The sequence below is a fragment of the Xiphophorus couchianus genome, chromosome 9, assembly GCF_001444195.1.
Source record: "Xiphophorus couchianus chromosome 9, X_couchianus-1.0, whole genome shotgun sequence".
Classification (NCBI taxonomy): Eukaryota; Metazoa; Chordata; class Actinopteri; order Cyprinodontiformes; family Poeciliidae; genus Xiphophorus; species Xiphophorus couchianus.
In genome coordinates, this window is record NC_040236.1 from 19,325,643 (window position 1) to 19,338,616 (window position 12,974).

Below are 12,974 nucleotides of genomic sequence, written 5' to 3' on the forward strand. Positions count from 1 at the left end.
TGAAATTATAGCTTCAGGGTTTTTGCTGTATGTCTCAGCCAGTTTTGAACATCTCAATACTTTTTTTTGGTCCTTTGCTGCATGTGCATCTGTGAATATCAGTTTTTAGGTCTTGCCACAGATTCTCAATTATATATGGGCCCAGACTCTGACTGTACAGTTCTAGTACATAATTATGCTTTGATCTGAACCAGCTCTGATTGAACGGAGCATCCGGAAAGTTTTTTGACGCCGCTTCACCTTTTCCACATTTTGCTATGTTACAACCTTATTCCAAATAATTAATCTCTTTTCTCAAAATTGTACACAAAATACTTAATTATGGCCATGTGGAAAACATTTGCAAAAACATTTGTCAATGTCTTTTGCAAATTCATTAATAGTGGAAAATGAAGACCTGACATTTGCGTAAGTAATCACAGCTCATAAAGCTCACAATTAAGCTGTTTCCACTGATCATCCTTGAGACCTTTCCACAACCTAAATGGTAAATTTAGTTGATTGGATTTGATTTGGAAAGGCACACATCTGTCTATGTAAGGTCCAACAGTTGATGGTGCAGGTCAGAGGTCAAGCACCACGTATGAAATCAAAGAAATTGTCTGTAGACCTCAGAGACAGTATTGTCTTGAAGCACAAATTTGGGGAAAGATACAGAAAAAATCCTGTTGCTTTGAAGGTCCCAATGAGCTCAGTGGCCATCATTGGTTAATAATAGAACCTTGGAACCTCCAGGACTCTTCCTAGAGCTGGTCGGCCATCTGAACTGAGCAATCTGGGGAGAAGGGCCTTAGTGAGGGAGGCGACCAAGAACCTGATGGTCACTCTGTCAGAGCTCCAGTGTTTCTCTATGGAGAGAGGAGAACCTCCCAGAAGGATAGCCACCTGCAGCAATCCACCAGTTGGGCCTGTAAGGTAGAGAGTTCAGATGAAATACACTTCTTAATAAAGGACACATGGCAGCAACTCTGGAGTTTGCCAAAAGGCACCTGAAGAACTCGGATCAGGAGAAGCAAGATTCTCTGGTCTGATGAGACAAAGATTGAACTTTGGTGTGATTGCTAGGCACATCATGTTTGAAAAAACCAGGCACGACTCATCCCCAGTTCAATACAGTCCCCACAGTGAAGCATGGTGGTGGCAGGATCATGCTATGGTAATGTTTTGCAGCTGCAGGGAACTGTCAGACTAGTCTTGATCTCATACTGGGGGTGACGGTTCATTTCTCAGCAGGACAACGACCCAAACTCATGGCCGAGATCTCAAAGGAATAATTTCAGAATTACTCACCTGGAGTGGCCAAACCAGAGTCCAGACTTGAATCTGATTGAATATCTTTGGAGAGATCTGGGGAGGGGAAAAACGTCTGCACAGACATCTCCATCCAACCTGATGGAGTGTGTGGAAAAAACTACTTACAGATACAGTAGGTGAGCTATTTCAATTTCATCAATTTCAAAAAGACTTCAAGCTGTAAATGCTTCCAAAAGCAGATCAATAAAGTATTAAGCAACAGCAGTGAATACTCTGCATAAATGTGATTTATTGGTTTTCTATTTGGATCAAATTAGAAACAATTCAAAAATTTTTTCCACATTTCCATAATGAGATATTTGTGTATAGAATTTTGAGGAAAGGCATTCATTTAGTTCTATTTGGAACAAGGCTGTGACGAGGCAAAATGTAAAAAAAAAAGCTTCTGCCTAAATTTAAAACCTTTTCCAACCTCAAATAGTTTATCTTTTAGAATCGTCATGTACGTACGTAGAAACTAATAGTTCTCCCCTTGATAGATTCTCCCACCCGTGCTGTGGATTCCCGCAGCTGCTCCAGAGATATCTGCCTTTTTTTTTTTTCTTGTTAATTAGTTCTCCGGCCTGCCAGGTTAGGTGGATAGTAATGTCTTTACAGGTATGCAGTTGTGCCTCTCTTTTTTGGAGAATGTCTTGAACAATCCTCTGTACATTTCTACGAGCTTTGAATTTTTCTTTACAGTCTAACCCTACTTTAAATTACCTTTAATTCTGATTTCCCCGGAGTGGTCCTTGGTCTTCATGATGTTCACTAATATTCTTTCACAATCTTCTAAGCCCTTCATTGAACATTATGGTGGCATATCAAAGTAAACGGCGCTCACTATAAATGCATGCTCAACTTTTCATATTTGTATTTGTAAAACAACTTTGGAAACCTGAACCTAAAGTGTCATTTTTCTGATTTACAGTTTAATACAACTTGGTGTTGGTCCATCGCATAAAAAACCCAATGAAATCTGTTAAAGTTTGTGGTTCTAACATTACCCAATGTAAAATAGCTCTGTGAAAGTACTGTATAATTGAGAGGCTCTATTAATACAGTAGTCAATAAGCCCTCCTCCCCTCTCCTTGCCCTCCCGTCTCCTGGCCCTTCTCTCTTTAAGGCAGAGAGTGGGATGTATTTACTACCAGACAACTTTTTATCTTTAGCCCCCAAATGAACCTGCTTCAGTCTCTGTTGTCTCTTGCTATCAACACTAATGTTGCCTTTTTTGTGATGTCATATTTTACTCTGCGTGCCTCTGTCAAATTTTATCTTTCCACACTCTCTTTTCCAGGAGAAGGAGAAGAAGTACATGCTTCCTCTGGACAACTTAAAGCTCAGAGATGTGGAAAAGGGCTTCATGTCCAGCAAATTTGTTTTTGCTATCTTCAACACGGAGTTAAGGTTTGTGTGCTTGGGGGCCTGGGGGCGTGTGTGTCTGTGTTTGTTTGGTGAGTCAGCGTCTGAGTCAGAAATGGGAGTGCTGCTCATGTCACCTGTGTGTTCGAGTTGTTGGTGATATTTTATGAGGGTGGACAGCGTCAGGCAAGGAAAAGGAGGAGATGTTAGATTGGTAATTTGCCCTTGCACTAACCCTCTTTCATTCAGCTTCGCCACTTTAACTAAAAGCATTTGCATTTGGGCACTGGAGTATGTCCCAGGCTGTTAAGGGGAAGATTTTATGAGTGTGAAAAAGGGAGAAAAAAGTGAAAGCAGTTGAGAAATGAGAACAACAGTGTTTAGGAGCTGGAGCTGGAGCTGACCCAAAGCCTGGCTGATTGTACAAAAGCATATGGGCTTTGTCTATAATTCTGCTCGGTGCTGTGATTCGGACGCAAAAACCCCCCAAAGTTTGAAGGTGGCCACAGGCGTTTGTGCGTTTGTGTACGCGTCTTTGCAAAGAATGCGCCTGTGGACCGCAGCATACCGACGGCAGGCTCATTAAGCAGCTAATCAAAGCCAGAGAGCTTGGATCAGAGATGAGGCTGCTCATGTTTGGAAAGAATTGCTCGACTCACCACAAAAAGGAGAAGGGGGGAGAAGAATTGGAAGAGCAGAGAGAAGAAAGAAGGCAGGAGAGAGAGTATCAGAGCCATCAGCCAGGAATGTGTCAGTCTGTCCTGTGGCGCCCCCCCCACCCTCCTTCACACACACATGCGCGCACGCACGCACACTCCCCACCTCTTTCTGAGACCTCATGCTCTCTGTTTCTCTTTCTGTGTTTGTGTGTGTGGAGGGGGTCCCTACATGACAGTAATCAAAAACCTCAGGAAACTTTAAATCTGAGGCGGTTGTGGCTCTGCAAAAATTCCCAAAGTGAGTGAGTGAAAAAGAAAAAAAATAAATAAAAAAATAAAAACCTCCCAATGGTTATGAGCAGAGCAGAGGCTAGTAAAGAAAATGAGCGAAATCATGATGTAGGTGATAAATCAGACATGAGAACATTTATAGTGTATGTACGGATGTTAGTATCTTTCTTGTAGCGTAGTAGCGGTCCAGTATTGTCATGGTTGGCCTAACTCCCTCTCCGTTAGGCCACCACACCCTGACATATTAGCCTCACCCATCATAGACCAGTTATAAGCCTACCAACTGAAAGACCATTTCCTGATCTTTCTATATAACTCTCTCTTTTTTTGGTACAGCCTTCCCAGTTTCTCGTTTTTATTCCTACTGTTTTTTTATACAAAGGTTTCGCATTTTTGAGGTTCATTGCTGCATGTTCCGAATGTGAGAGAGGAACAACAAAACAACTGGGCGATTAAAGAAAAATGTTTAACAGATGGGCCACGGCCCGCTCCGCTGCCTGAAGTTGTGTCTTACTTCGCCGTGCTGGCTCCACAGCCGCTGCACAGAGACTGTAATGCAGACTAAAGTGGGTGTGATATTTAAGACCAACAGCTAAGAGAAAGATGAGTTTTAAAAGTGGGAAGGTGCATGATGGAAATAACAGCAAAAGGTTTTCAAGCAAATTTATGGGGGCTGAAATTCAGAAATCGTCTTTCTCTTTAAGTGCAGGACTGTTTTTGAATGTGTGAATGAGGGGCTGTTGCTGGAATCAAGGTATTGCAAGGATTTAATACATTTAAGAAACACAAAACCTTTACATAATACCATTCCCACGGTCCTTGTAATGAGACGCCACAGAAAGAATGAGTGAGTTTTCCCAACTTACAGGAAAGCAGTGCCGATCAGCTGGCAGTAAGAAGACTCCCACATTTTGCCTTCACTTACAAGAAAAAAAATCATTCATGGTGTGTAAACTAAAAGAGCCCCACCTATCACTCCTATTATTTAGAATGCTTCGTTTAGCTAACTCTCTAGTATTTGGAATTTTCTTGCTTAGACTTGACTTGATTCATTTTTTTAAATATATTTACAACATGCAAAATGACTTGTTGTTTTGTTGGGATTTTTTTTTTTTTTTTTACACTAAAGCTCTTGTATATCTTCTCAACCCTAAAACCAAGCCCTTCTTTTCTTTGGTTAACATTTATTTTTCAAGAGTCTGGTCTCCAAGGGAAAATCAAGAAAAATGCCGCAAAAACAGATCGCACGGTAAATGCATTCCAAAGTCCAAAGAAATACGAGACTTTAAGTTATTTTCAAGTGTTTGGTATGCATCGTAATTTTTAGCTCTTAGGATACGAGCGCTATGTCTGTAAAGCAGCTGACTGCAGGCTACGTACCCAAGAGATAGCCCAACCTTGTAACTATCTACTTTCAGTTCGTCATACTCGCAGTACCATACAGAGAGTAAAACGATTAGAATTTTCTGCATAATAAGCACTTTAAAATCACATTCAATTTTGAGGGATGCTTCTTCAATATTTTTCCTATAGTCTATGACTCAAAATCAGATTAACATGTAATAGTGTTATCATAACTGTAACAATCAAATTGTGCTGTTTTAGCACCAGCAGGAACAATGTGTATGTGTAAAATGTTTTTTCTTTGTCTTCTTCTGCATCAGTTTCTCTTTACACTTGATTTGACTGCAGCCCATCAAGTAAATCTGCTGAATACAGCCCAACCACGGAAATGTCTTCTGCTTCTTTTTTTTATTATTATTTTTATTTTTTACAAGAAGCTGTTCTCCCTCTGCGGTTCCCATATTAAAGCTGACCCAGCTTCGTTTTACACAGAACAATCATGCTGCGGTAATCATTACAGTGTATCCAGTCATTCAAAGAGAACACGGGGGAGGCCAGTCCGACTTTCACGAGTCTTCCCGCCGTAAATTGGATTGGTCGTAAACATCGTCCGGTATTTTGTTCAAGTGATATGTTTGTAATGACTCGATAATAGCTTTCCCTTACCTATTGATTCAAACTGAGTCCAATGGCTGAAATCTCGAAAACCTATTAGCATAGAGAGCAATATTTACAACACACTTAGGGTATAGTTGTTCTGGTGACATTTACTTTGTGACATGGGAAGCGGTGGCAGTCATGATAATTTAAAACAAATACACCTCAATCAATTGGAATGTGTCTTCCAGTGACGGTTGCTGTCACAGTAAAACTACATTTTTGTGTTTACCTCCCTGATCAATGCTAAGTAGAGCCACATTTTCCTGCTGTTTCAGCTACGAGTCTTTAGGGGAATGTCTCTTACAACATTGCATATGATGTGACCCATTCTTCCTTGAAAATATCTGAATCTCAGTCAGAGGGGATAGAGAGCATTTGGAAGCACTCATTTTTCAAAGATTCTTAATGGAATTTAAGCCCAAGTTTTGACTGGGCCATTTTTTTTATTTTTTTTTACCCTTCCAGGGGGTCTTTTTGTGGGCTCTAGTGTCCCTTTTACGAAAGTAGGCTGACAGGAATGGGGAAGGAGAGGAGGGAAGACATGCGGCAAATATCGTCGGGTCCGGGAGTCGAACCCGCGACGGCCGCGTCGAGGACTCAAGGCCTCCAAATATGGGTCGCGCTAACCGCTATGCCACCACGGCACGCCCCTGACTGGGCCATTTTAACACATTGATATGCTTTGATCGGAGTCATTCAATTGAAACTTTGGCTGAATGTTTAGGTTGTCCTGCTGGAAGACGAACCTCTGCCTCAAGTCCTACGGACTCTGTTTCTCTCTCTCTCTCTGTCTCTCTCCCGGACTTACCTCCATCTATTTTCCAGTCAAATCTGACCAACTTCTCTGTCCCAGCTGAAGAATGATCCCCACATCATGAGACTGCCACCTCCATGTTTTGCAAGGGAGAAGACATGATTAAGACATGATGATTGCTGTTGATGTGCACCAATCATCAAAGTGTGCACATAATGTTTTGCTTGTTGGCCCAAAAGTTAAATATTCAGCACCTTCTTCCACATGCTTGCTGTGTCCCCAGTATGGCTTGTGGAAAACTCAAAATGAGACTTCTCGTACGTTTCTTTTGACATCAGTTTATTTAAGGGCATGACAATAAGGGAGGCTGAAAAGAAATTCACACTTTTCATTTATTTATTTTTTTTTAAGTGAAGGCTTTATTTTTTTCTATATCTACTCCACAAATTTGCATTGCATTGTGTTGGCTTATGACATAAAATCCCATAAAATGAAATATATGACAGTGTGTGGTTGTAACATGACTAGGTATAAACAAAAAATGAAAGGTATAAATGATTTTCTACCAGCCAGTGTTTACATTTTTTAGGGATTTGGAAATATCTGTCTGCGTGTGTGTGTTTTTTTTCTTTTCTCCACTTCTAACATTATTGTAATGAATTGCAGAAACGTGTACAAGGACTACAAATGCTTGGAGTTGGCCTGTAACTCTCAGGAGGAGCTGGACAGCTGGAAGGCATCTCTGCTGCGGGCCGGAGTCTACCCCGAGAGAGACGCCGTCAGTACTTTAACCCCCGATTCAGCCTAAATAAATCAAAGCCTGACCTTTGACGCACCGGGGCACCACCTGCATGCACCGTACCTTTGTGTCCCATGCACCCCATTGCCTTTGCTAACCTTAAACCTGAGGAACAACCCTGCAGCCCTCTCTCTCCATGCTCCCCTTTTACTCCCCCCCCTTTTGCCAAAGTGAAAAAGTGAGCCCTCCACCCCTTCCATCCCGCTCTGTTGTTGGCTCTTTAGCCCACATTCTTGGTCAGTGATGTCACTGCAACGTGTGTGTGTGTGTGTGTGTGTGTGTGTGAGAGAGAGGGAGCGAGAGAGCGTGTGTGTTCTAGTCTGTTTCTAATCAGCAGCTCTCCAACCCTTACCAGTTCAACTTTTTTTTCTTTCCTCTTTTCCCCCTCCTCTCTCCCTCCATCTTTTTGTGTTCACCCCATTCTTGTCTCTTGTTCTTTTTCTGTCAATTGTGTTTCTTCTTGACTCCCTACGTGACACAATATTACGCTGCATACACATTTATGAGTAACTTTATCCCCGCACTACTTCATGCTGTGCTATTTATTGTCAGTATGTCAGGTATACTGAATTGTTTCCTATGTCACACAGGCAGAGGAGCAGGAAAGCGGAGCTCAGAGCTTCACAGATCCTCAGCTGGAGAGGCAGGTGGAGACCATCCGTAACCTGGTTGACTCCTACATGAGCATCATCTATAAGACCGTGAGGGATCTGATGCCAAAGACCATTATGCACCTCATGATCAATAGTGTAAGCTCTTTAGACTGCACTGTTGGATCGTTTGTCATTTGTGCTTTCCACCATATGGACTGTAGCACATGAAATTTTGAAATTCGAAGCCAGATTGCTTTGCCCCTCGGTTAAGGCTCATCACGTCAGTGTCCGGTCCCTTTGTGCAGGTGAAGGAGTTCATTAGCTCCGAGCTCCTGGCTCAGCTCTACGCTCTGGGGGAATCCTCGGCTCTGATGGATGAGTCACCAGAGCAGAAGCAACACCGCGAGGAAGTGCTCCGTAAACACTCTGCCCTGAAGGAGGCGCTCACCGTCATCGGAGAGATCTCCTCCTCTACCTTCACCACCCCGCTTCCTCCACCCGTAGACTCTTCCTGGATACAGCACCAAAGGTACAAATCTGATGCGTTTAGAGGCTCTTGAAGCTGCTGAAATGTCAGGTTTTTATGATGTATAAAACAAAGATTAAACTTTGATAACCGATTGTTGACTTTCTTCCACATATGGGACATAAATCCAAAAGACGAAGCACCTTCTTCGAGAAAGAAAAAGGAAAAGTTGCAATAATCTTGCGTATAAATGAACATTCTGAAGCGGTTACTTAATTAAAGCAGCTTTTGATTTCTGAATCCAGTTGGAGTGAATCTGATGAGCCAGAAATAAATTCAAGCATTCCATGTAGAAATTTCATGCCATTTGCGTCTTTAGCTAAAGTGAACCTTAAAGGAATCTCACTGTACTACGGTATCAGTCAGGACAAGGGTAAAACAAAATTGACTGCATCACATGTTGACCATGGCACTGAGAAGACAACCACCAATAAATGAGAGACAACACTGACAAAAAGAGACATTTCAGAAAATTAGAGAAACTAACCAGAGAGCCTGACAAGACGAAGGAAAGGCCTGCAGAAACTTCTTAAGTACTGGTTGTGTTGTACAGGTGACAACAATCTCCTGCACTCCATGTTTCTGGACAAGACGGCATTCTTTTCTTCCAAAGTGACCAAAACAAAGCTGATATTTTACGCCACAGTTCTATAAAGTAAATTTGGCCAAAATAAACAACAACACAACATTCGCAGAAAGAACACTACGCCCACGTTGCATTTACGTTGTAACACTGTGAGTAACTAGCATCATCATCTGGGGTTACTTCTTGGAGATGATGCTGTTTTCGTCTCTCTGGGTGAAACTGCGAAAAGTTTCAAATACCAGTTAGTTTGACCCAAAACCTTCAGGTTTCTGCTGGAATGGTGAAGATTCCAGCAGAATCTGGAATCTGGTCTCGTTATCCAAATAAACAAAAGAATGACTTAATTCGATGAAAATGCAAAAGGTTTGAAAATCGTCCAGCTGTCACTGGGAAATTTGTAGGGTCACCCAAAGAGTGCTGTGGACAAGAGATGTTCGTACAATCTGGTGGACTTGGACGCAACTTCGGGTCAAGACAGAAGCATGAGTACTGATACTGAACCAAAAGGTGTTTTAAGAAAGGGTGTGCATACGTTTACAGCCAGCTTATTGCTGATTGTTGATATTTTTTGCCCATCCTAAGAGACCTAATTCTATTTGGGGGGGAAAAAAGTTTGAGAAAGTTTTTCATAGTTTTGATTTTTACATCACAAAAGCCTGGGATTTGAGCAGGATGTCATGGATGCAGGACATAAGGGGATGAAAGTTAAGTTATTTGAGGTTCTCTTCTCCCTCAACACAGCTCAACACAACGTAAAAACTCGGCGACCGCTGGCAGGCTGGTGATCCGGGGCCACGCTCCGCCTGTTCCTCGTGTAAATCCCTCCGGACCCAACTCTTCCTCTGACGGTCTCCAGCAGCTCACCGGTCAACACAACCGCGTCACAACCAGTGTGCCAAGGTGACTTCGAAACAGAGAAACCCTAACCGCAAACGCAACTCTTTGTATCACTTTGAGCCGAAGGTCTCGAAAGATCTGGATATTTAGGCACTCACTCTGAGCAAGTACACAATCACCAGCTACTCTGCAGAGGCACAGGGGCAGAGACTTGATATTTGAGCTGGGTGGGGGTCTGCTGGAAAATGTGTTTCTCATATTCCCCCCCCCTTCCCAACAGCGTCAGTAGACAGGACTTTTCTTCTTGCAGCTTTCTACGAGAGCCAGAAACAACAGGCTGAGTTCTTTGTCAAGTTTTCATCTTTACATCAGTCATTCATCTCCCCCCCATTTTCCCCTTTTCCTCAAGCATGCATTTGTTTTATGGCCGTTCAGAGTTTCCCCTCATGCAGTAACAATTATTTTTCCGTTTCTCCATATGCCTCTTTCTGGTGCTTTTTCTTCATTTCTTCTCGCTGGTTCCTCCCCTGCTTTTGGCGTGGCTCTTCTTTTTCGCTCTGCCTCATTTCCTCTGTGCTCTCCAATGGTTCCTTAGGTGCTTTCGTGCACTCAGTCTTTCTTTCACTGCTTCTTGCAACCACACTAACCTCTCTTTAGGATTCTCTACACATTGCAGTGCTTCTGGAATTATGAGCTAATAGAAATAAGTCTTGCAAAAGTATTCATAGCCTTTGAACGTTTTTGCGTTTTGTCTGCAACGAACATTTGACGCCTTCAGGAGTAAAATAGTCCTGCTTGCTTTTTAAAAGTGGTTTCAGAGTAAAACTGACTGGGTACAAAATGAATGACGAGCTTTTCAAATTTTATTTGAACAACAATTTTGAAAACATATATCCTTTCCCGACCAATTAGATTTATTTCATGTTGGTCTTTTGCGAGATTGAGGTTAAAATGTGAGATAATCTGGAAAACGTTCGCCATGCCCTGCATGCACAGGAACTGCTCTGGCCAAAGGCTGTCCAAATTATCTTCCTCAAATGATTTCTCTCTAACATACTCCTCGTTGTCCAACCCTACAGTGATATATTGTGTCTGATCTTCCCTCCAGGAGGCAACCCCCAGCAATCCCAGGTGTGAAATAGGTCCGTTCCGCAGGGCTTCCTTCCAGCTCTCGTTGACCACTACCAAGAAACGCCCATGACCTGCATGATGTATAATCCGGCTGAAGCACTTTCCTGGGCTTCTCTCCTTCTCCGCTGGGAACTGATGTCTGCAAAATTCACTCCGTCCTGCAGCCTGTCTTGTATATGATGTGTCTGCCCATTAAAAGCTGGAATGTGTGCGGCTGTCTGCTGATTTTTCTCAAGTGCCTCAACTATGTATTATATAAACCAATATGCTTGAAATTATTCTTATACAGAAGAATACAAATGTATTGTTCTCACTTCTATTGTTTGTGAATAAAAGTGAGTTTATTTTCCGTATGTTTTGTTGTTTGAAAAAGCCCCAGGAGGGGTAAAAAAAAAAAAAAAATCACAATCATTGTTAGTTATTTTTGTTTTTCAAAATATGTTTATATGGCTGGACATTTTCAGCCATACATCCTTTAACGGTGTCACCACCAGGAGAGGGCCAGAGTTCCTTTTGTGGGTTGAAAGTTTGTACTATTAGGAAGTCTGCTGCAGTTTTTGCCCCAACTGCTTAATCTGTGATTACGCTGCAGCACATCCCCTCAAGAACAGCTTCTTGTCTGCTACTGTGGAGTACAGTCTTGAAAATCCTTGTGGATAACAAAAGAAAATACCCAGAATATAAATTGGTGTCTTTTTTTTCAGCTCCATTAGCAAAACTTGCAGCGACTTGTTAATTTACTTGACGATGGGTGGACTTTTTTTTTTTTTAAGTTAAAGACTATGGTATGTTTTCAAGTATCCATATGGTAAAGTTAATTTAATGCAGGAGCACAGGCTTGATTATCCTACAAGTGCCAGGTTCCATTGAAAATCGTATTTTCAGAATTTGTGTTTCTTGAAAAAGAACATTTTCAAATGTTAAGTAGAATTTTTTTTCTGTTTGTTTTTTTATTGGCAGAATATTTCTAAATAATGAAAATATGTTTAACATTGAGTTTGACCTTTTGGGAAAAAAATGAAAATGTCAATTAACTAACATTCAGCTACTAAAAGAAAAAAAGCATGCAATGTTCAAAACGATGTTTATGTCAATGTTTTTGTGTGTGTGTCACATATCAGTTCAGCTTTCCATGTGAGTATTAGCCATTAGCCAAGAGTTTCATCTTTTAACACTCTAAATTTTGAATCTTTCCCGCTCATTCTGATTGATATTTGAAACCACGGAGGAATTTAGAAATGTTCGAAACTACCTTGTTAAGAATCCGGCATTTTCACCATAGCAACAGCATAACGACGCTCAAATTCCGTTATGACTTTTTGTTTTTGTCTGACCTCCATAACTATTAGGAGTCCGTTTGAACTATTTTCTTGATGCCCCTCCCCCCCTTTTTTTAGGCTTTTTAGGAACGTTTTTTTTTATTATTATTTTACAGAAATACAACTTTTTGCTCCTCCTGAATTTCGAAACCACCGTCATCTCCAAACTCCCCGACATGATTCACTCAGTTTAAGACAGGCTTGTTTCCATGACGACCTCTGATCCTTGCGGTTCTCTGAGGACGCCGCACTGCTGAAGACGGGTGAATCCGTATTGAAAGTGCAGCTTCTTCCGCAGCGCTGTTTCAGCCATGGCACCGACTAGGTTGCCAACTCCAAAGCCCCCAGTCACATCCCGAAGCAAGACGCACCGAACTGAGGTGAAGGTATGACACCTAGCGACCACAGCGCACTACTGGTAGACCGGCTGCATTCAAGTTCTTTATCAAGTTAGCGGAACATGCAATTCATAACTGACAGCTAAAAAAAAACACCAAAATCTTCGCTGTAGCGGTTTTATAACACATTGCCTCTTACAACCGCACTGAAAGGTAAAATGAAAAAAAAAACAACACTTTGTCTTGTTGATTTGTACTTTATTTAGACCCACTATATATATATATATATATATATATATATATATATATATATATATATATAATTAACATTAAACAACAGTAAAAGTCAGCGACAAGTTTGATCAGCTTACTCAATATAAGATTAAAATTGGCAATAAAAAGTGACTTTTATGCGAGATATTTCAATTAGCCAAACAGCTGTTTGTAATCAGCAAAAAGCTGACGTCACTGTCTTTTTT

The 12,974-nt window shown here is 41.5% G+C and overlaps 1 protein-coding gene across 4 annotated transcripts in view; it reads left to right on the top strand.

The window, feature by feature from the left end:
• Window positions 1-11,187, top strand: part of dnm3a (dynamin 3a) — a 28,065-nt gene extending 16,878 nt beyond the window's left edge. For 2 of the 4 annotated variants that reach the window (XM_028027834.1, XM_028027835.1), the window contains 6 exons: window positions 2,594-2,703; window positions 7,033-7,144; window positions 7,756-7,914; window positions 8,064-8,287; window positions 9,612-9,770; window positions 10,816-11,187. In XM_028027834.1, the coding sequence (XP_027883635.1) occupies window positions 2,594-2,703; window positions 7,033-7,144; window positions 7,756-7,914; window positions 8,064-8,287; window positions 9,612-9,770; window positions 10,816-10,849 (798 nt within the window). In that variant the 3' untranslated portion in view covers window positions 10,850-11,187. Of the gene's footprint in view, window positions 1-1,233; window positions 1,450-2,593; window positions 2,704-7,032; window positions 7,145-7,755; window positions 7,915-8,063; window positions 8,288-9,611; window positions 9,771-10,815 lie in introns of those variants that run through there. The other 2 variants (XM_028027836.1, XM_028027837.1) reach the window with 2 other exon arrangements.
• Window positions 11,188-12,974: the final 1,787 nt, after the last annotated feature.